General features: G+C 41.3%; 1 protein-coding gene across 4 annotated transcripts in view; it reads left to right on the forward strand.

Moving 5' to 3' along the window:
* cdk14 (cyclin dependent kinase 14) overlaps positions 1-23757 on the forward strand; it is a 205327-nt gene that overhangs the window by 67552 nt on the left and 114018 nt on the right. For 3 of the 4 annotated variants that reach the window (XM_069702140.1, XM_069702141.1, XM_069702143.1), the window contains 5 exons: positions 2501-2746; positions 12783-12877; positions 13487-13566; positions 19165-19259; positions 22418-22480. In XM_069702140.1, coding sequence (XP_069558241.1) covers positions 2501-2746; positions 12783-12877; positions 13487-13566; positions 19165-19259; positions 22418-22480 — 579 coding nt within the window. Of the gene's footprint in view, positions 1-2281; positions 2413-2500; positions 2747-12782; positions 12878-13486; positions 13567-19164; positions 19260-22417; positions 22481-23757 lie in introns of those variants that run through there. The other variant, XM_069702142.1, reaches the window with a different exon arrangement.

Below are 23757 nucleotides of genomic sequence, written 5' to 3' on the forward strand. Positions count from 1 at the left end.
TCTGCAACAAGGTAGCTGTAACTGGGGAGTGAGAGTGCACGGAAACTAGGTTGCAGGTAAATAGTTGAAATAGTTCGCTACAAGTAACTTATAGTTGATTGAAGTAGATAGATTAAAAGAATAAATCGTAAACTGAAAGTAATGGATAAAATGGACTAAATTGTTCAATAGTTGCGGCTTCCTAAAACGTGGATACAGTTTGCTAAATGTTAGATAAACAGTCAGCAGATAGAGTAATGCTAAAAGTGATGGATAAATCTGAAATAATTCTTTATTTAATTGAATATTGGTTAAATATTCAGCACAGCTACATTAATTATAACGCTAATAACCATGGATACATGGTTGGAATAGCAAAATATGTGGTGGTTCTTTTATATAGCTATAACTAAGCTGGCTAACATAATAGTTAAATTACAGAATACTATGTATAGGTCATAGAAAAATGGTTAAGAGCCATTGCTGACAACCAGGTTCTGCTTTCACATTTAAGTATTACAATCGCAAACTTAATAACCTGACTTTAACATTTACTGTTCAATTATATGAAAAGAGCTCTGAGACAATATTGACTTCAATGTTATGAATAGTGCTAAATAACATTCAGGTTCAAGTTACAATCTCAAAGTTTCATTGTTTCATTCTCTTTGGCGGCATCTATGGTGATAAAATGTAACTGCAGCTGTGTTTCTGAACTTCGTTTCACAATTTGACTGTTGAAGACTTAGCCTGTCACAATCGGTGATTTTGTCCGGGAATGTCTTCACAGTCCACCCTGGCTCTGCCGGTTGCACACAAGTATTCACTGTGATCACAGTGAGTCACTCTGAAGGGAAGACCAATCAGCGTGTGATGATGTTGAAGTCGTTCCAACAGTGGCGGCTGTGGTAAAGTTTCGGCGCACGGCACGTTAGATGACGGTCGATGCGACTAGTTAACGGCTGCCCCAGTAGTTTCTAAATGAACCCGAGTCAAAGACTGGAAACAATCCTAAATGGCATGACCCGTATATTCACTCTGTAAGTTTGGGTCTGGTAATAACAGGCCAGCCACACAAACCCGGCTCGTTCAGTTCATAATCACGCTTTCATCAGTGGACCACAGGCACAGTCATCATTGTGTTAACCCTTTCAGCAGTAGATAGCAACTTTTATTTTAATGGAAATCTTCAAGATTATTACTTTAAATCATATCACATTGAGGTATTTGGAACATGTTGGGTGTTGGCGAGGGAGGTCTTGAGGTAATCTGACAGGTCTGTGTGGAAGTACTTCTGATTTCTCTGACTCTGATCTTCTACTGGGAAATGTATTCCCTGAATGATTTATCATATATGAGTTCAAAGTCACATTTTACAGAAGAGTTCAATTTTCAAATCTCACACACTGAATTTGAATCTAACGTAGATAATAACTTATTTTGAAGTGTGGAAAGTTGTTTATTCTGGAAAATTGTACCTGCAGAAATATCACCAGCTTCTGTTCCATGTTAGCCTGAGTTTGAGTAATAATGCCCCCCATGTTAGGGGGCATTGCAATCACAAAAGGTACAATTTATCATGTAATATTATCTCCTCTGTCCACAGAACTTTGGGCCCGTAGTTGACTTCATAGAAAATAATCACAATTAGTAAATCCCTCAGTAATAAACATCACATGTCCTCAAACCTCCACCGGTTTGGTTTTAACCAAGCTTTTGTTATATCCTGCGTTCTGTTGGAGCTTGATTTCATGACACAATGAGAATCAACAGCAAACATCATCACTATAATTGTACTCAATCCCCCAACAATGGCTGTTTGTTTTTATGTTGTTGTGTTGTTTAAGTTCTTTGTAGGATGTTAGCACATTAGTGTGACAGACAGGGGACATTGTGTCTCATGTTAAAGAGCGAGCCAGCGAGTTGCAAGCTGACTCCTCGGTGTGTATCAGAGTAATTAGAAGTTCTTCCTGCAGGGGGGCCCGGCTCTAAATATTTAATCTGAAGGGAGCCGTGGCAAAACATGTCATGCCGCCTGCGTCTTTTGTGTCCAATATCCACAGTCCACGGTGCGGGAGCAGCTGGTGAGCTTATTTGTGTTGGAGAGAGGTGGAGAGAGTTCAGGGCTGCGAGTGTGCCCGGGGTGGCATGTTGGAAACAATCTGTAGCGTGTTCCACAGTTGTGATGTGTCGAGATAAGGTGGAGGTGTGTGAGTGTGCAGTCAGGGAGCAGCGGCAGTGTGTGAGCAGCAGAGCGACGGAGGCTGGAGCTGTTCTGATCAAAGACGAGAGATGGAGATAAAAAGGTTCTCAAGCTAGCAGAGAGGTAGCAGCGAGGCTCTGCAGGGAGTGAAGAGACCCTGGCTGACAGAGAGATGAAACACAGGCGGGATCTGGAAGACGGGCACGCAGACACTTTTTGGCTGAACACTGGTAATCGCAGATGGAATTTTTTTTTTTTTTCTTTAATGCTTACTTTCATTTTCGCCCTCCTCTCTTCTCTTCCTCTTCTATCTGACAGATATGTGTCACAAAGATGTCCACACGCAGCTGCCAGGGAACAGACTCGGTCATCAAGCCCCTGGACACCATCCCTGAGGACAAGAAGGTGAGAGTTCAGCGCACGCAGAGCGGCTTCGACCCCTTCGAGAAGCCCGCCAGCCAGGTGAAGAGGGTCCACTCTGAGAACAATGCCTGCATCAATGCCAAGAGCTCTTCGGCCGGCAAAGAGTCGCCCAAACTGCGCCGGCACTCCAGCCCGAGTTCTGTAAGTACGACACTCCAGGGGAATAATCACACACTGCAGTGAAGTGTTATGGTGCCGGCTAATCCCACTTTCAGACTTAGTTTAGTTATATATATTATATATATATATATATTGTGTCTATTCAGTGGAGATTTGATGTATCACTAAGTGAAAACAGGTTGCCTCACGAAATATCAGTAGAAGCTCGATGGTGGTTACTAAATATTTACACCTAATACGTAATAAAACGTCTGTGTAGATACTGAAACAATCTGCGACATCAAGACATTTTTTTTATTTTGATTTATAACTTCTTCTTGTCCTCCATTTTTCACCCCGAAATATCAAAGCCATACTATTAAAAGTGGGTTTTAACAAGGAGCAGAGTGCACACTGCAACTTGAATTACTTAAGATTATTTTAATGGGAAGAGCTTTTTCGGAACGGTAATAGTTCTGAAAATAGTCACTTAACAACTCTGATGTCCTGACTTATTGTTAAATAAGCTGAGCTGAAACAACATAACAATAAAATACATTAATCTGTGTATCTTCTTTTTAAAAACATCGTGAAGTCGTGAAACTGTTTATTGTGTTTAATGCGAAATGTATCACGCTTAACGAGATTTTAAATAATTCTGGATTGTGATTGGCTGGAAGATTCATATCAACTTTTAGTAACTGAACAGTTTAACTGGACACTTAAAACAAGTGTCAGCAATTCTAAATCAATTCACAGCCTTTTGAAACTGTGGATGAGGACAGCAACATCGGCACTATAGTTATGTGTGTAACCAACAACAATCAAAACAGGAGAAATCGCTTCTAAGTGACAGCCATGCAAAATATGTACATGTATCCGTCCATAGTATAAATACTATAATATTTACAATAATAAATACAAATCAGCAGGTAATGCTTATTTTTTATTATATTATATTATTATATTGAATGTTATGATGTAATGTTAGCCCAAATGATGCTGCACCTGATTGGACGCTGCCACAGATTTGACTTAATAACCAATTTATACATCCCTGAAGTCTTTACTAGTTAAGACATCACTGATGTGTGGCTGGTTTAGCCTGTTTTAGTAACGTATTAGTTTGAAACTAGATTTGAACTACTAAGCTAACCAGCCTGAATTGTACACCTGGTGATGAAGCCATGTGTCAATCATCAATACGAATGCAATGGTTTCAAAGCATGGAGTGAATGATGAGAAATATTTTCTGTCTCTGATTGGCTGTTGTTTGCATCAGCAGACGCCAACCGTGGCTTCAATCTAGTAAATGTGCTTTTTCCACCAGAGATGGAGGTTCTTCAGTTTAACAAAGCAGTCTAATCCTGACTGTTTTAATGAGGCCTAAATCTCTGGGGTTTTGACTTATTTGTTCTAGTTTCACCGATAGCTTGTGGTAGTTCCTGTTTGGGAACTTAAAACGTTGCCTGATTATGATGAAGTTTTGTTATTATAAGACATTTTAAACACTTTCTTTCTGTAAGTGAGTTGAGAAGATTGATTCCACTGTCTGAGCTGCAGTCAGCAAACCATTGGCCTATCTTAGGATAAACACTGGACGCAGGGAGAACTAGCCAGCCGGGCTCTCAGCAAGGATTAAAAACTGTCTGATAAAACCACACAGCGCACTGATTAATGCTCGTTAACCTCTTGTTTCTTTAATCCGTACACAAACTGAAGATGACAATTGATGTTCTTAGAGGGAGGATAGTTTATTTATCTCCCCCGCGTGCATCTAAAGAGCAGAACAGTCTGATCAGTGAGCAGAGGTTCTATTATAGATCTCTACAGCATCCCGATGGTACCGAACCTGGCGACCCGACTGTGGTGACTGTAGTTCCACAACTGCCCTACAAGAAAAAAAAAATCATTAATCGGGAGGAAGAGCACAAAGAAAAGCCGTCCTCATCAATGGTGCTGATGATACAGTGTTGGGTGAGCAGTTGCCTGTGTTTCATAAACAGTGGGAGAGAAGGCAGTCAACAGTTGTGCCAGTGTTGCCATGGAAACACAGCTTGTCTTCTGAGATAGGATGCTTTTTTTTTTTTTTTTTTCTCGCTTTTGCTCATTATTGGTGACTTTTTATTTTAAAAATGGAATCACACCAGTGGAATACAAAATAAGTGACCTGCAACATTCAGTCGGGTGTTTGTAGAGCAGCCACAGGTGAAGGGGAGATGTCTTTACCTCTCAGGATACCAACAACCAGCCGTCATGGTTGAAACAGACAAAGCCAAAGTTAACTGGGATTAAATCAGTCTGAAGCAATGGCAGCAGGGTCAGTCTGCACCTACAAGTAAAAATATCTGGCCTGTTCCACATAGACAAGAATAGAAAAGCGTTTTATTAACTATCAGAAACATCTTTTGTCTGAATGAATGGTGCGTTCATGCAGCTGGGAAAATTCAGACTTGGTAACCTCCGATTCCGCGGTTGAGAGCGTTCACATGAAAACAACAAAGAGGCAACAAGGCCGCCCGCAGGAAATCTGCGGTCTGAATACAGAAAAGGGACAAACAACCTCATCATCACACGTAGACCATCACAGAGACGAAATGGAGTTCAGAAGATCATTCACCACATTTCTACGTGCAGTTTTTAGCAGAAAACCTTTAAAACGGCAAACTAACGGCAACAAAGTAGCGGCCGTGTGGGAGGGCTGTTACCGCCTGTCGTTGTCTGTCTGGATAGTTGTTCAACGGCACAACACCCGGCTCTAACTAGTACGACCCAAATAAACCATGAAGTGACTTATTTCTGCGCTGATCAAGTATATTTAACCCTTTCATCATTATCTCAAAAGCCTACAACTTTCCTTTGGGGAAATTCCCAGTTCGACAGGAGTTCAGGGGATTTCTCCCACTTGGAGGTAGGAACTCTCCCAGTTGCTCATGAACGCACCAGATGACGTGATCGTGAGATGACGCTTTGGTTGGCAGTCAGAAGGGCAAAGGGTGGAGCAAAAATACGGTTTTGAAAGTGAAGAGAAGCATCCAGTTCAGTGAAAATGACTATAGACACCATCTGAACATGAAAAAAGAATGGTTATAAAGAGATGCAGAATTACTACAAAACTACCACAGCCATGAAATGAGCACAAAAAGATAAGAAATGAGAGAACAGAGAGAACCAGAATGACTGTAAATAGATAAAAAAAAATGACCAAAAATATAATCAAAATGAACACAAATACTCCTGCTGCTCATACAGTACCTTCTCGTTCCTGCTGTAGGAAAGTGTCTGTGGTTTCAAAACCCCGGCATGGATGTGACATAAGTAACTCTGAATGTAAAATTCCCTTTGGTCATAAAAAACAATAAAAGTCAAGGAAAAGATCTAATGATTTTCAGGCTGAATACATAAGAACATATGAATATTAGACTCCACAAACTATTACTGAGGAAGATCGTCAGACTACTAACATGTTAAACTGCGTTATGCACCTCTCTGAAACAGTATGGCTTTTCAAATCCTCTCAGAGCAGAAATGATCCTCCGTATTTCTCTGGTGCTTTGTTTCGTACGCTCAGCTCTTTTCCTCTCCTTCACCGGAAACACATTTTTCCCACCTGGATCCTATTTCATGCTTAATTGAAGGCTGTTTACAAAACAACAGGATTTTCTTAATCATGCAAATGAAATTTTCAGCTTTTTCTACATATGTGGTTCCTTATTTTAATTTAGCTCCAAATGTGAAACGGCCTAATGAATGTGCACACAAATCCCGTTTAATAAGTGTGATATGAGGCTTGACTGATTACCTGCCAGCGTCGCTGCACGACACTAATTAATGTTTCAGCCGTGATTATGAAAATGTGTGAATTGTGCTGGTCATGTTTTTTTTTTTTTTTCTCAGCCAGCTCAGCCAACTCAAATCTCAATGATTTAATGTGGTCTGTTCTTTGGGCATTTACCTGAAGAAAGCATTCAGCAGCAAAACACTTGCTGAACTCGTGTTTTTGGGGTAAATGGGAAACTCCTGATCAATCCCACTAAAAGGACTCTGCACACTCCCTCAGATGGCTCACTCCCTCCTGATTTCTTCCATTTTCCTCCCCTGGCACTTGCAGTAAAACCACCAAACCATGAGCTAGTAAAGCAGGAGACATTTTTCATTTCAATTATTGAATCGCTGTGTGAAGACTTCCTTCTAGTTTTACTTCAAACATTGGAAGTTTTCTGCACTGAGGTGAGAGACGACTTCAAGATTTATTGGCCCTATGGGGCATTTGAATAAATCAGGAAGTGTGCATTTAACATGTCCGTGCTCATCGCTGGATCGTTAGTATCAGATGGGCGCTCCTGTTTCAAATAGTTAAATAAATAATAGTTGAGTCAATAATTATAGCATCAGAAGCAACCGAAGGAAAATGTAGTTACTGTCATGATCCTGGAGAAACAATTGGAGAAACAATTGTTGTTGGGCCCCTCTTAACCCTCATTATACAGTGGACTTTCATTATTCCCACAGGTACCCAGAAACTGACTATTACTCTGGAGATTATTAGTCAATGTAAAATAAGTTAGTTGTATCAGGCTGGAGTTGGTTTAAGTCATTCGAAGCAAAAATTCAAAAAACGTCCCAAATGTGAACAGCTGCTAGTTTCCCAGTTTGCTGCGGTAGTAAGCTAAACACCTTTGACAATATCTGACAACAAAAGCACTTACAATATGATATTTCGGTCTTCAGGGAATAACAATAAGCATGTTTGACACTTTCCTGTCATTTTACACATTAAACAACCAACTCATTATTCAGGAAAATCACTGTCCGATGTACAACCCCGTTTCCCCGTCTTCCACAGAGTGGTGAACCTTTCCCCATCTTCACTGCCTCTCTAAAAAGCGCTTTTATAACCACATCAAGTTACTAATCTGTTGCCAATTAACCTAATTAGTTCTAAGATGTTCCACCAGGTGTTTTTTTTTTTTTTTTAGCATTACCTAACTTTTTAGTTTTTTGTTGCTTCTCTCCCAACTTTTTTGAGATGTGTTCCTGCCATCAAATTCAAAATAAGAATATATTTGACATAAACAATAAAGTTCCTCCGTTTCAACATTTGATATGTTGTCTTTGTTCTATTTGCAATTAAATAGGGATTTACATGATTTGTAAATCTATTGCGTTCTGTTTTTATTTACATTGTACACAGGAAACGGGGTTGTACTAACAATAACAGTAACTGTTGGGGGCAGCCTTTCACTTCTCCTGTGGTGGAATAATATTAGCTTACTGAGGGTTTTCTGTGTGTTAATTATTTGTCACAGTAAAAAGAGAAGCAGCTTATGAAACACAACTTGGAGCTTCATATAAACAAAAAATAATTCCGGTCTTAAAGCTAGTTTTGACACAGATTTTCCTCTACAAAACCAGGGCCAAAATATGGATGATATCTGTCACAGTTGACGGAGGACTTCAGCAGTGCAAATTTCTTGCCAACCAAATAATAGAGTAAACCTGCAGCTGTGGGGGCTCCTGGAGGTCTGGAGGTGGTTGTGAGCTTCGCCCAGCAGGTAACCCAGCTCTGGTGATGGTGTGCGTTTGGTTCCAAAGAGCTTTCCCAGAAATTATTCCGTGTAATTGTGAAACCCTAAGTCCTGTTTAGATTTATCTCAGGTAGATAAATAAACTGTGTACAGTTACTGGAAAAAAATATATATTCATAAAAATATGGTGGGGTTAGAGGGACAAATGTTTGATCCAGAACACTTAAGACGGAAAGAAAGGAGTTTATTTATGGATGAAAAATGCACGAGAGGAGAATCTCTCTGTAGTCACGAGGCTCCGTGAGGTTCCTCAGCCACCAGCAGGAGAATATCTTACTGTCCAGCTGAGTTGTTTCACAGATAGAGTTTCACTTCCTGCTTGATCCCAGGAGGAAATCTAATTTATTTAGAGAAGCCCTCAGAAATGCTGAGCTTATTATGTGCTGCAGGAGAGAGAACGTCGAGCAGCTCTAGTAAACCCTGCACTGTGGTCTGAAGGCGGTGTTGTGCCGTCTATAAACATGAGTGTTGAGATAAACTAACAATGGGAGGTGGTAGCGTTGCACATTCAAGCATTGCTATTTCATCATCAAATGGACATAAGAGATGTGTTTTGGATGCTTTACTACAAACTGATTTGAAGCAGGCTCTCAGACTACAGAATGTTTATGTGACACACAGTCAGTATTCATACCAGAAAACATTTTTTGTTTTGTTTTCTGTTGCTCTGTATTGGACAGCAATGTGATCGAGCAACTCACAGCTTGTAAAGAATTAAAACGTGTTGAGACAAATAAGGAATTTGTGCTACATGAACTCACCAACCTGTAACTGAACTTGAAGCTGTTGTACCAGTTTGCTTCCACTGTCCTGCTGTGGAGACGATATTTGGGAGCTAGATTTCACCAGCCTTCAGGAGGGGGTACTAAATCAAGTTCCAGTTACTCATGGGAGGAGGGGGTGGGTTCACAGAAACTGCTGCACTTTATTGTTCAAGCAGCTGGCGCTCAGGATTTATAATACTATAATATGTCGTCACATCTCAACTACAACAACACAGCGTTAGACACTGCATGACAGAAAGCTTTATAATACACTATTCAATACACAATAGAAGCAGTGCAGGGTACAAACATGGGACCAATCCATAGACTGTATGTAAACGTGTTCGTAACTTCCAGGTCTGAAAAATGAGGCCGATGCAGAAGCACCTTAAGCTGCAATACCACCAAGTGCCACTAGAGGCTAGCTCCAAAAAGCCTCCATCTCCACAGACTCCCATTCAACTAGTCTTATAAAATTCTGAGTCAATACAATTTCTCCACAAGTTATTGTGGTGTTGTTATTTAAAGTTGCTCCTTCTTATGCATTTTCTGGAGGTCCATCTGAAAATAATCCCTCATTAATTAGAAAATATGCTTCAAAAAGATGTGTTTTTGGGGGCGTATCTGTTTGATTGACAGGCCTGTATTGCAGTCGGTTTACAGCTATCGGTTGGCAGGACCGTATCGTCACGCTAATATCGTCAGGTTTCAAATCAGATCAGTCAGATGGTCACTTCCTGATCCAAACCACTCCAAACTAGCAAGATGTCAGAACTACTCGAGTTTTCATTACGGTTGTTGACAAACCAATGGGGTGACTTCACTTCTGGTTGCCGCATGGACCAACCCTAACCTACTGCAGTGTTTCTAGTTTTGGGTGCTTACAAAAAAAAAAAAAAAAAAAGACATATTATCATGTATATTTGGCCTTTTATTAGGAAAATGTCATACATCTGGGAACACTGTTTGCTCATGTAGTAGCATTGTAAGTTCAGCTCTTCAAGGTTCTCAAGCTATCTACAAATCAAACAAAGTCACTGACACCGCTGGCTCCATGATGGAATGGCCGCTCCGGGTCTTCTTCCACGGCGGTTTGGCAGCGGGCCGAGCTGAGGGCAGACATGTGATATCAGCAGGAGTGTGTGACATGACAAACTTTAGGAAGTCCAAACAGCACAGTTTCTGTGCAGTGCACATTTCTCCTTGAACTGAGCGTTTTTCGACACTCACAGCATTTAAATAGCACTGACTTCTAATCATTAGACAAATGGAAGTATGAATTACATAATGGGACCTTTACGACATGAATATCAGTCATTTCTGAACATTTGCTAAATTTTGAAAGTTTCTTTACGTGCAGTTGAAAAAAACATCAATTGCTGCGATGAAGCTGGCTGTCATGAGGACAGCAGCAAGAAAGAAAGACCAAGGGCCCGATTATTGAACCCAGCACAACGCAATGATCCAGGGGAATTGGCATTTTGGTACAGTTTAAGGGGCCCAGGTAATTTTCAGTAGCCTAATTTAGAGACGTTCCCTAAACGTCTCACCGGAGAGCTAGTGGTTTGAACTTACTGGCTGTTGCACGTAGCAGAGCCCCGAGCCACCCCTTCCACACTCTAAGCCTTTAAGGAACTTCCAATGATAGAAATACGAGACCTACTTTGATGGACAACTTTAAAGGACTAGACAGACTATCAATCAGTAATAACTGAATTATTTTGGGTGTAACAGTTCAGATGCCTGATTTGAAAGTGACTTTATTTGTCCTAATATGCAATTCCATGGTTTTACATCCAATTTTGTTACATGGTCATTTGAGTTAAGTAGGATGAATTTTTTGTTAAGAGCGGAAGTTTGAGTTCATGCAAGATTTAAAGGTACTGTTCAAGTGAGATGGTTTAAATACTTTTGTAAATATATTCCTTTATTAACTTTTCTTAAATCATTGGTTGTGTGTGCTTTGTGGGCTGGAGGTCTCATTGCTCTCATATAGAGTTGCTACCACCAATCTCCTTACTGAACCTGGTGATCGAAACGTGAACTGTAACCAAGCTAACCTGCAAAATCTTGGCCTGAACTGTTGAAGAACCTCAGATACTGTTATTACATGGATAGTAGGGCCAGGGTTAGCAGCATAGCTTGCCCTTTATTAAAAGGTTACGTGATACAACAGTAAGGTTTAAACTTGCGTCGATTTGCAAGAGATGTACCTGTGTTCGCGTTCACCAAACTACCAAACAAGTTGGACACATGTTTTTCACTTGCTCTGTGCCTGCGCTGCACCCAGGTGATAATATTACCCCCAGAGTTCCCTATTCTGCCAAAGATAAGTTCATTCATTCAGAAATAAACAATCAACAGCACCTCACTTTAGAGCCCACATCAATGCCTCCCAGAAGTCAAGTAGAAGACAGATTTTAACGTCAGTTGTTGAGACAGTGTGAATCATGGTGGAGCCGCTGCAGAGAAACCACGACCGAAGGAGAACAAGAAGAAAACGAGAACTGCTTGAATCAATGAACACAAGAAATGAAACAGTGGAAATCTGGACTTCAGTCTGATGAGCCCAAATGTGAGATTTTTAATTACAGCAGCTTTTGTCTTTGTGAAACTCGGCGAAGGTGAACGACGGTGTCCGCTTTACGTTTCCCACCATGAAGCCTGGAGGAGGAGGGGCTGCAGCTGTTTGCCAAAACTGTTGTACATTTAATTAGGATTCAAGGCAACACGTACCCATCGTAGCGACAGCAACGTTCTGCAGAGTCAATACATTTTTATTCATACTACACAAATTCAAATGTTATTTGATACTTCTACACTGCGGACAACAGTAAATAATAAAAATACCCTTTAACGGGAAGGCGTGTCCAATCGTTGACCGGTGGTGTACGTTGAATAGATCTCATTGTCAACGTTAATTTCAGAAACAACAGAATTCAAGTCATAGTCAATACACTGTTGTTCAAATTCTGATGCTAAGCTGTATCTGTTACTAACGGCAGGTCATGTTAGGACAATCTAAAAATATAGAATAATGATAATAAAGATGGGCCTTTCTGTGTGGAGTTAGCATGTTCTCCCTGTGCCTGCGTGGATTCTCTCGAAGTACTCTGTCTTCCTCCCACCGTCCAAAAACATGCATCTCAGGTTAATTGGTGGTTCTACAAATTGCCCTTAGGTGTGAATGAGAGTGTGAATAGTCTTTGTTTCTGTCTGTCTCTATGTGTTGGCCCTGTGATGGACTGGCGACCTGTCCAGGTGTACCCTGCATTCGCCCAAAGTGAGCTGGGATAGGCTGCCCCCCCCTCCCCCTCCAAGACCCTGTTCAGGATGAAATGGGTCTAGATAATGGACGGATGGATAATAAATCAAAACAATGTAGAGTTGAGCTGGTTGTCATACCAGTTGAACATGTTCTGCTCTGGGCCTCCTTCCTCACAACTACAGTTATTACCTCTTTCTCTGTGAACTGTCGGGACAATGAAAGTGTCCAAAAGTTATGAGCTGACGATTAAATGAAAAGGAGCTCCTCCAGGAGGACTTTGTGAGCTTCTGTCTCCTCCTCCTGCTGACATTACACCTCTCCGATGATGCAGCGGGGAGGTTTTAATATCGCGCACAGACTTGTAACATATTCTGTGAAACCCTCCGAGGCTTTTCTTTTCTGGGTTACTGAATTCATCCTTTCATAATACATTTTCATATCTGTTTCTTTTTCCTCAGCCTACAAGCCCCAAATTTGGAAAGGCAGATTCCTATGAAAAGCTGGAGAAACTCGGAGAGGGTTCATATGCTACAGTTTACAAAGGAAAGAGCAAGTAAGTAGTCTGTGCATGTTGACTTCTTTATGGTTAGTAAGAGCCATACAGTGAATATTATATTTGATAATACAGGAGCAGTGCTCTAACTGTAAATCAAATAATTAAATGGAAAAGCAATAACGGTTACAGAGCATAGTTTTTATGTAAATCATTTTTCTCCTGTGGAGCTGTAAACCCCACACATACAATGTAATTTCCTTTGTTTTTAATCACTATTTTAATGCTGTATTTCATTGATTCACTCATCATCCTCCACGTTTTACGGTGTGGTGCTTTCCTCCCAGGTCGTCTTAATTAAATTCTACAAAATGAAAAGTTCACACATTGTAAATGTACAAAACTCTGTCGACTCTAATCTTCTCAGTAATGACGTTATTTTGCATCAGTCCTCACTAGAACAGCTTTGATGAGTGAACTTCCTTCAGTTGTAATCCTGTGGCCTTGTACCCGAGTCTCACTCCACTGCTGCTGAATTACATTTCATGGACTCAGCTGTCCTCGCTGTTTACCGGCTTCACTGATTTTAATAGATTTTTTTTTTGTGTGTGTCACAAAAATAAAACCCAGCAGATTATAAGACTTGTTTGTTCTTCCTGCTGTTTCCAGGGTGAACGGGAAGCTGGTAGCTCTGAAGGTGATCCGTCTGCAGGAGGAGGAAGGAACGCCCTTCACGGCGATAAGAGAAGGTAAGGCGGTTATGGTTTTACACAACTTCAAGCACAGATTTGCGTATTTTTTTATACATTATATTTCTGGAATTCATTTCCATTTTGTATCCGGTATTTGAAAGTTGCTGGGACCCCATGTCAAATCATAAAGACAGTTTAACAATTCTTTTGGCAAAAACAACAAAAGTGGAGGATGAGGAGCTGGAAATTGTATGCTGTAAAAAACAATAATGCAGGAGGAGAAATGTATATGAATCCAGTTATTCTCTCCATTTAGAATCATCTCCATTTATGTATCGTCTTAGTTGACCGTGACTTTGTTTCGTTCTCTGCACGGCTTCATATTCCACCGACGGCGTATCAGACACGGAGCGTTCTGTTTGCCCATTTTATCTTCCTTATTTGTTAATGTTTCCTTGATATCTGTGCTTCTATTGTGGGTAGATATTGTTTAACAGCTTATTTTTTGTCTGTTTTGTGGTTATTGTTGTCATTTCCTACTTTGTGCTGCAGCCCACAGACAAAGTTAATACAGCCTGCTGTGTTTTAGTCATTAAAACCATGAATCCTCCTATTTATTGTGGAACTATTTCACATACTGTGTCTGTAGCGGGAGGAGAATACATTTCCTGTCCAAATTGAAAGACCGCGGTGGTAGATGATGATGTAGTGAAGTTTTTTACGACCGGGAGTTTGCACATGGGTGTTGTATTTTCCCGGAATTTTATAATTTTTTGTCTTCACACTTCCTGCCCGGCCGATCTGCTGTGTTCAAGATTGCCGCGGTCTCCGAGCAGCTTTTGTCAGAAATAAACTCGCTGCCTATCTTCAACGGAGCCGCTTCTGGCACGCTGGTGAGATGGGCCGCGGCGCAGCCGGTGGGATATGAAGCATTGATTTTAATGATGGAGATTCACTCCGGAAGCCAATGGAAAATAGCCTTTAAAGTATGGACAAATCTTTATCTAAATCTGTTTTGATGTACAACGCATAAAACATTGTGTTGTTCTTGTTACATTACATTACATTTGTACTTTCTGACATTCATTCATTCACAAGAAGCATCTGCTGATGTTAAGTATGCTTTAAAAAAAAAGTCTCTGATGACTTACAAGGCTGAAGAGGGTCACAAGGTAATCTCTATTTTAGGTATTCATCAGTGGGACAAACTGTCCATAAATGGAGACAATTTGGTTCTGTAGCTTCTCTCTATGGAAGTAAAACTCCAAAAGTAAAACACAGAATGGTCGATGAGGTCACGCCCATAGTAACGATTGTAGGCTCAAAGGAATCACTGGAGCTGGTAAACATCTGTTAATGAATCTGCCGGACACAGGTCATTGAGCTTGATGTCTGTGGCAAAGACATCACTTTGCACCTGAAACTGCCAAAGAAAGTGATTCGGAGCTGCTTTGTTGCCTCTTGGCCTGGAAAGGTCACTAGCATCAAGAAGAATGAATCTACCAGGACAATATCAGAGTGTCTGTCCAGCTGAAGTTCACTAGAAGTTGGGTGATGCAGCAGGATGAGGACCCGAAACTAAAGATACTACCAAAACAAGCTTTTGGAGTGGAGCAGTCAGACGTGAAACCAGAAGAGAAGCTGACGTCAACACCTGTCCATACCAACCCATGTTTCATACAGACTGCAGGTCTGGAAGCGGGACATTTGGACCGTCGTAATGCGTTTGAAGAGGGCGTAATGTGCTGAGGGCTAAAATACCCGCAAACCTTCATGAGTGCACAAAATAACTTATCAGGCTGAAAGGCCATTTAATGTGCACCATATTCCTCCTGAGCAGTACGACCAGGTGGAGCTTCACATACCACCAGCGGCACACGTACCACAATTTGGAAATCAAAGTATTGGGCAATAAATGTGGCCAGTCGATTCACATAGTTAGCGTCACAATGGCCAAACAACTGGGTCGGAGTTTCCCAAAAGTGTAAGCAGGAACAAACCATGAACCGACAAGAGAGGGTTGTGATTCTGTGGCAGGTCCAACAAACAAATGACAGGATTGAGTGGATCTGTCAACGAGTCTCGGTGCCATACCGCAGGGCACCTTCAGAGGTCATGTAGAGTCCAGACCTCGGTTGGTCCGATCTCCTTTGACGGGATTTGAAGGACGAACAGTATATTTGGAAGGCAGTCTTAACGTTTTGGCTCGTCAGTGTGTGGTTTTTTTTTTTTGGTAGGTTTGTCTTGTCAGTTGTCTGTGAAGCCCTTGAAGCTCTTGACTTGACTGGCTGATTTAAAAATGAAGAAAAACTCACCTCCACAGACACAACTGGTATTTAAATTTAGATGAGAAAATGATGCTGCCTGTTTGATCAGTGTATTGACCACACCTGATGAAGGGAGAGCCATGCAGGACTACACACACACACACACACACACACACACACACACACACACACACACACACACACACACACACACACACACACACACACACACACACACACACACACTGTTCATATGCTCCTCGTGAGCGGATCAGAGAGGCACTTTCAAATTGAACTAATTCAGCAATTACTGAGCAGGAAGCTCCCAGCGCAGATATGTGTGAAGCGTTACATACTGCTGCTGAATAAAATAATAAATCCAGAGCAGAGGACAGCTGTGTGTGTGGGGGTCCGTGCTTATTAAAACTAGACACACCCATGCTATAACCAGAGCTGTGGTGTGTGTGTGTGTGTGTGTGTGTGTGTGTGTGTGTGTGTGTGTGTGTGTGTGTGTGTGTGTGTGTGTGTGTGTGTGTGTGTGTGTGTGTGTGTGTGTGTGTGAGAGGGTGGGGGTTGGATCTTCAAACTGGTGACAGGATCTTTGAGGTATCAGACAGCAGCACTAACCTCCTGCTCACTGAGAGGAGTCCTGCCTTTGATCTCCTTATCTGATTCTTTTTTAACAACTTTGAGGTATTCATACAGGATGAATGTATTCATGAGGCTCCATCACTCGCCGGCTCTCAGAGGGTCTGTCTGTCAGCTTCTATGTGCCCTTGGAACACAACTTTGTGTTTGCTAAATTAATCACACTGGCAACTGTCTGAAAATCCCATTTAGGTCTCATAATAAAAACTGCAGTTGTCATACCAGGTCCTGTCCTACTCACTGTATATTGTTTCACTGTGGCTTCAATTTCTTGCTTGCGGATTTGTTTGCTTGAGAATAGTCAACCTTGAAACTTGTGGATTATGTAATAATGATAATAATAACTAACTTTAGCAGGAGTTTGGCTGTTTCCGTTTTTTCTTCCCCACCATGAACCAATTTAGCTGCTGCCTTATTTATGTGTAATAAAAAACTGAAAAGCCAAAATAGGAATTCATCAGAATTCACATTTTTCATTTTCAGATAAGAAGGGATCAATTCCTAAAATGCAACTTTAGTTTAAGGATAGCTATGTCTGTCTCGGCAGCTAACTAGCAATTAGTTGTTAGTAGTTAGTTGTCTTTCTATGATTTTAGATGTCTTTCTATGATTTTAGATGTCTTCCTATGACTTTGTGGTCCGCTGCCTTTCTACGGCTGCCTTTGACTATCTTTCTTTACTTGATTAGCTTACCATCTTTATGTGGCTTTAGCTGTGGTTTTTTTTTCTTCTACAACTTAAGCTGTATGGTTAACTGTCTGTCTATGGCAGAGAGTGTAGAGTCCTAGAACAAGTATCTTTCACTGCTGTTAAATTTGAGCCTGTTTTAAGAGAATTTATTGATTACACATAATCTAATGTGAATGCAAGTTAGTACAATTTTTTTTTAAATCTGGGAAATTCCTAGAATTTATGTTCATGACAATTTAGTGTTTGTATGCCAATGAAGGACATAGTTTGACCTTCATTGCGTGGAACATTTCTGGTGGAAAACTGCTTGAAACGTAAAATCCAAGTTCAGGTGAGCATACAGTAGTGATTAAAGGTGACCTGTATGAGGCGTATAAACTAACCCGTCATATGTCATGGGCAGTCAGAGTACCAGCATTTATCCGAGTATAGTAGCGGGGGCAGCATGTTAAGCAACTGAGCCCAGGCAGCCCTCTTCTGCAACATTTTCCAGTTCCCTCTGGGGGATCCCAAGGCATTCCCATAATAATCCCTTCAATGTGTTCTCGGTCTGCCTACCAGTTGAATGTGCCTAGACTCCCCTCAATGCAAAGGAGCAGCAGATGTTGGAGCTCCTTGCCGTATCTCTTGGGCTGAGACTGGCCACCCGGCAGAGGATCTCTTTCTTTCAGTTGTAACCCAAAGCTCATGGCCTTTGGTCAGAGTTGGAACTTCACCTTTCGGCTCACTTCTCTCTTTACCAAAACAGTCTGGTGTAACGCCTGTTTTACTGCTGAAACTGCACTGATCCACGTGTCAATCTCCGGCTCCATCCTACTTTCACTCGTGAAAAAGACTCTGAGGTAAACTCCTGTACTGGCAATCCATCCCAACCATTTACCATTTTCTGGCAGAGAATTATGGCCTCAGACTGGGAGGTGCTGACTTTAACTCAGCCGCTTCACACTCAACTGCAAACCACCTGTGTGCATGCTGAAGTTCACGGTCTGAAGCAACCAACAGAACCACATCCTCTAAAACCGCAGAGAAGCGACCCTAAGAACCCCAAAACCAGATGTTCATCTCCTGCTGGCTGCACCTCAAAATCCTGTCAATGGAAATCAAAAACAATATTACACAATATTGTGTCTCTTTACACAAGAGAAAACTTTGGCAGAGGCCAACACTCAACTTCGGCCTGAGTACACAACTCTCACAACGGTTGTGTAGGGACCGAATGGCTCGTAACAACGACCCTGGAACCCATATCCTGCAGTACCCCCACAATACCGCAGGGGGTCCCGGTTGTAGGCCATCTCTCGGCCAGCCACACCTGAACGGCCTCTTTCTTCTGCTTGATGGCTTCTCTCACCACGGTGTTCACCAGTAGATTCTTAGGTTGCCGCTATGCAAGCACCTATGACCTGTAAAAGTAAGAGTACGCTGACATTTAAACAAGAAAATCAATGTTAAAATCCTGGTATATTAACATGCTAGGACTAAAGTTTTAGTAAGGACTTTTATTTCTTGTGATAAAAAGAATCAAAAAACAACTTTTATTTTGTGTTTTTTCTGCACCTTTTGTTGGAGATACAGAATTTTCTCACAAATCTGACTCCTGCAAACTGAACAATCCACCACATTTAGCATGGCTTCTATTATTAGTTGCACAATCCTCTCTGTTCTGTACTCGAGGTGTGACGAGGATTGCAGAGTGTGAATGTATTTGAAGTCGGTCCCCGACTGCGCTGATCACCCCCACTTTTCCCAGTAATACTCCATAAGCTTTGCCAGTAAAATAATGGGAGATTTGATCATCTCCGCAACATATCATCCTCGCTGCTAATTAACAGTCTCTGACATCATAAATATGTTGACAAATGAGTGTGAGAACTTTCAGCACTAAATCCACCCTGCATTTTCTCTTTCAGTTTTAATCTTTTCTTAATCTCCAGTATGTGTTGAGACATTGTAATGATGCAGCTAATGAAGGCAGAGATGTTAGATCTCAAGTCCTTTGGTATCTCAGTATGTGCTTGACATTAACTCTTTGTCTGATCTGTGTCTGCAGCATCTCTTCTTAAAGGCCTGAAGCATTCCAACATCGTGCTCCTCCATGACATCATCCACACCAAGGAAACACTGACTCTCGTCTTTGAATATGTGGTGAGTCTGCACACTTGACCGGAGAAGTCTGAAATTAGACTGAGAATATGTTTTTTGGAAATAAAGCCATTTTAAAGGGGAACAGTGGTCAACACTCGTGTGTTTCTTTGGTTTGACTGATTTGACCTCAGCGCGTGCTTGCTGATTGAGTTTCAGTTTTTAATACTCAGCCCACAGAAACATGAGCTGTGGATATTTTGATTGGCATACTCTTGGTTATAGGGCACTTGAAGAATGTTAAAGCAGCCCGGTATTTTTCCACTCTTTGCTCTGTGCCATAGGATGCCAGCCAGATCCACCAGAGGCTGGAAGCCAGTCCACCATTTTATTGTAAGGTCACTGTTTTAGCTTGTTTCCACAACTGTCCTGTCGAATACTGCGGACACAAATGACGGCGAATAATTTTCTATTGGTGTATTTATGGCCTGTAGGGAAGCTCTGACTCAACAGTACTGTTAACCTCAACAGAATAAGCATGTTCTTTTCCAGTCTACAGTACTGGAACTGACCAACGCACATTTTCAGTAAATCAATTGATATTGTATATTTTAAGATTAATTATATTATTGATTATTAAGCATGATTGACTTATATTTGTTTTAAATAGGTAGTTGCATAGACTGAACAAATATGGATGTAGCTTCTAAGTCTGGAAAATTAGGCCAGTGCAGAAGTGTCTTAAAATGCAATACCTGCAATGGCTGCTAAAGGTTGGCTCCATAGACTTCCATTTAACTTCTCCATGAAATACAAAGTAGTCATTATCGTGTCATTCGCTAAAGTTAGTCCTTCTTATTAGTTTTCTGCCAGTTTATCTGAAAATAATTCCATCTTTAATTAGATATTAGGCCTCTAAAAGCGATATGTTTGGGAGGATGTCTCTGATTGACACGAGGCTTCAGAATGGCATTTCACAAACCAATGGGTGACATCACGGTTGATGTCCTCTTGGGTAGACTTCAAGCCTGCAATGTTCTAGACCTGCGGCAACCCTGCAAGGGCCCTTTTGGTAAGCTGCAGGGTCATCAGACTGGGACCACCATTCATGGATGTTTCCATGAAAGCAGCAACCAGCAGTGACGTCACGCGTTGGTTTGTGAACGGCCGTTTTGAAGCCCGGAGTTCATATTTTGTCCGTCGCCATCTTAGTTTGGAGCGGTTTGGAGCAGGAAGTGACCATATTTGGATGAGCTGTGGAGGAGTGAGCGGTGGATCTGACTGATCTGATTGGAAACCCGATGATACTACGTCCCGCCCACCGATAGCTGTAACCTGACTGCACCACAGGCCTGTCAATCAAACAGACACGCCCCCAAAAAACACATCTTGTTGAAGATTATGTTCTAATTAATGACGAGATTATTTTCAGATGGACCTCCAGAAAACGAATAAGAAGGAGTGACTTTAGTTAACAACACCGAGATAACTCGGAAGAGAATGTTATGAGAGAAGTTGAATTGGAGTCTCTGAACCCGTAGGGTTTTTGGAGTCGACCTCTAGTGGCCCTCGGTGGTATTGCAGTTTAAGGCACTTTCACATCATCCTCATTTTTCAGAGCCGGAAGCTACGTCCACTTTTATATACAGTCACTGGTTTCACCCTTTATTCAGGAACATCTCCTTGTGGCAGGGCAGTGAGCAGGAACATCACTTCACTTCATTCCCACAAAAACATTTTCAGCCTCTGCATCCAGTTTACCTGTTGTTATCACACTATGAAGTAGTCCACAGTGTTCTAGCAAGAAAAAAGTGAAAAAAAATAACCAATAAAGTTCTGCTGTTGTGAAAATTCCATGTAAACTTGTGTGTTTTCCTCTTGTTTCCAATCCTGCCCAAACCATTAAACGTCCAAAGAATAATACTGAATTATTGCTTGGCTCAACATAGTTTATCTTCCACACACTCAAGGAAATTATGTAAAAGTGTTCGACTAAAACAGTTTTGACCTCAGAGTTGCGAACAGACCTGGATAACAGAAACTACAAGGTTGAGCAGGGTACAGATCCTCTGTTATCCTTTTTCGTGTACCAACTGACAGCAGCCTCTGATGGTCACATTTATATTCAGGTCAATCTTTGATCTTGAATTGCTGAGTGAAACCGGATTTCCCAACCAGCTTACTCAGCTTTCCATCTCCACTGCATTTGATAAGCCTGAAGACAGAGCGTTGCCCCCTGTTGGTAGGTGTGACATATGTCAAAAGTTCAGCTTCTGAGATGCGAGTGGAGCCCCGCAGGTTGGGTTTGAATTAACGAGAGAAAAGATCAGTTTAGAATTTAAACAGAAGGATCACAAACCCTCCTCACAGGATCTTCTCTGATTATTTATAAATTTCACTGAACTCCGGAAATCTAAGTCCTTTGAATATGAAAGATTATTTAGCGTTTTCATTTATTAATTCAACCAGGTGGCCAGTGGTTATATATTTTACTGAAATGAACAAATTCCCAGCTTTACAAATGTGTCTGACTGCTGCTTTAATGTTGATATATCATCTGTGCGCTGCGCTGTAATCAGCATGTGCTGTTTTACATACAGAGCCAGAAAAATCCGTTCATTGTTCTCTGCTCAAAGCTAATGATGACTGACAGGGAGAGGATGAAACACACAAAGAGAGGGGACAGACAGCTGACGGGGAAACAATGACACGTATTATAGAGAGGTAGAGGAGGAAATAAAAAGCGAGGAGATGGAAACAGAGATGGCGAATGAGGTTTAGAGGAAGATGGACAGGCATGTCCGTGTTGTGGAGGCATCTCTGTGAATTATTCGGCAGAAGAGGCTCCGCTGGTGCAGGCATCAGTGAGATTGTAAATATCAGTGTGATTTTTTTTTTTAGCCATTGGCTCCTCGATCCAGAAATCTGCTCACAAAGCACAGAGGCAAAGAGCAGACCAGTGTAACACTAAGCGAGGACATGAGCTCAGCACAGATGGTAAACTCGACTAAAAGAAATAAACCAGACTTCTCTTCCTGGCATCAGGGAACACAAAGGATGTACTGCACCTGATTTTTGCATTTGGAAGTACCTCATTTCAAGTAATTACACACCGTTTTGGCTCAGATTTGATACAAACGACACACAATCACCTTGATATTGAGATAAGTTGCACATTAAGCCTCCATTAACATTCTGCTGTTTTTGCTTTTGTTTTCCAGCACACAGACCTGTGTCAGTACATGGACAAACACCCTGGGGGGCTCTATCCAGACAACGTGAAGGTACAGTAAGCTTAATTACGCTCATCACTAGAACTTTTGTACAAAGAGTACATTGTCGTACAAGCTAGAAATGTGCACCCTACGTTTGAAAAAGAAGGGTTTGATCTTCCATTCTTTCCTACGACTTGGCCTTTATTAAGTCACAAGCGTGCCTGACTTTTAAAGGGAATAGAAGGTGATTCTCCAACGTCCAGAACTCAACTATGATTAATGAAGAGACGATGTACAAGTCCTTTGAACTATGTGCCTTACTTTGCACTTCGATTTTCCACCAATTGCAGAAAGGGATTTGTACACACCTTAAATTCACTTGTGGCATGAGCTTTAGATTGTGCGCTTACATTGTTAAAATACAGCCCAACATGCTCCTACTTACAACCAGAAACAGGAAGCTGTTTACTTTAAGAAATAGAAAGTGCGACTAGCTGAACTGCTCATGAATTATCAACACTGAGCTTTTTATTAGGAACATCTCTACAAGTGCATGAAAGTATGCGGATAAAGGTCATGAACTTCAGTTATAAGTGTCACAGCTATTGCTCGAAATGGGCCAGTACTCACCGGTACGCAGTATCAGCACTTCTACCAGCTCCTCTCACAAACTGTCAGTCTTTTTTTGGCTGATGCTATGTGTTGTATGATCTCCACCTTACTGAAATGAATTATGTTTTGATTTGGCGCAATATGAATACAATTTAATTTCAAAATATGTATTTCCTAGATTGGATCAGCGGTAGGGGCTCCACAGGTAATTTGTTTTCACATTGTGGGAGGATTAAAGTTCGGGTTAGGGATCAATTTATCCACAGTTAAAAAATCAATCACAGCAGTTCAGAGTTTAGAGCATGCACTCCTCCAGCTGATCTAATCTAGCACAAACAGTGTTCCCGTTGTCACCTGCCCTCTTTTTTTGTCTGTCAGTGGCTACTCTAAGTCATTTTATATTAACCTGACAAAAATGTTGGCCTGCCTCCAAAAGAGAACACAGGGAAACCAAAGAAAGTCATATGATGACACAGCAGAGATTCAAATCCTTCTTGAACAGTCTGAAATGCCGACCGGGTGCAGCAAGCTAACATTAGTCCAGCAAAGAATCTGTTGATGAAACTTTAGCATCAGCAAGAGCATGATCTGCTATAATTCAGTTTAACCTCAGAACCTACGGTGAGTGTATAAATATCCCATTCATTATAAATATCCGTCTTGTTTGTCTTCCAAAAAGCTCTCCTGCTTGCTGAGTGTATGCTACTATCAAATATTGAGTCACATAATCCCTA

Source organism: Brachyistius frenatus, unplaced genomic scaffold, assembly GCF_029030835.1.
Source record: "Brachyistius frenatus isolate BFR_SWC_R1_liver_20210118 unplaced genomic scaffold, ASM2903083v1 Contig_40, whole genome shotgun sequence".
NCBI classification, from domain to species: domain Eukaryota; kingdom Metazoa; phylum Chordata; class Actinopteri; family Embiotocidae; genus Brachyistius; species Brachyistius frenatus.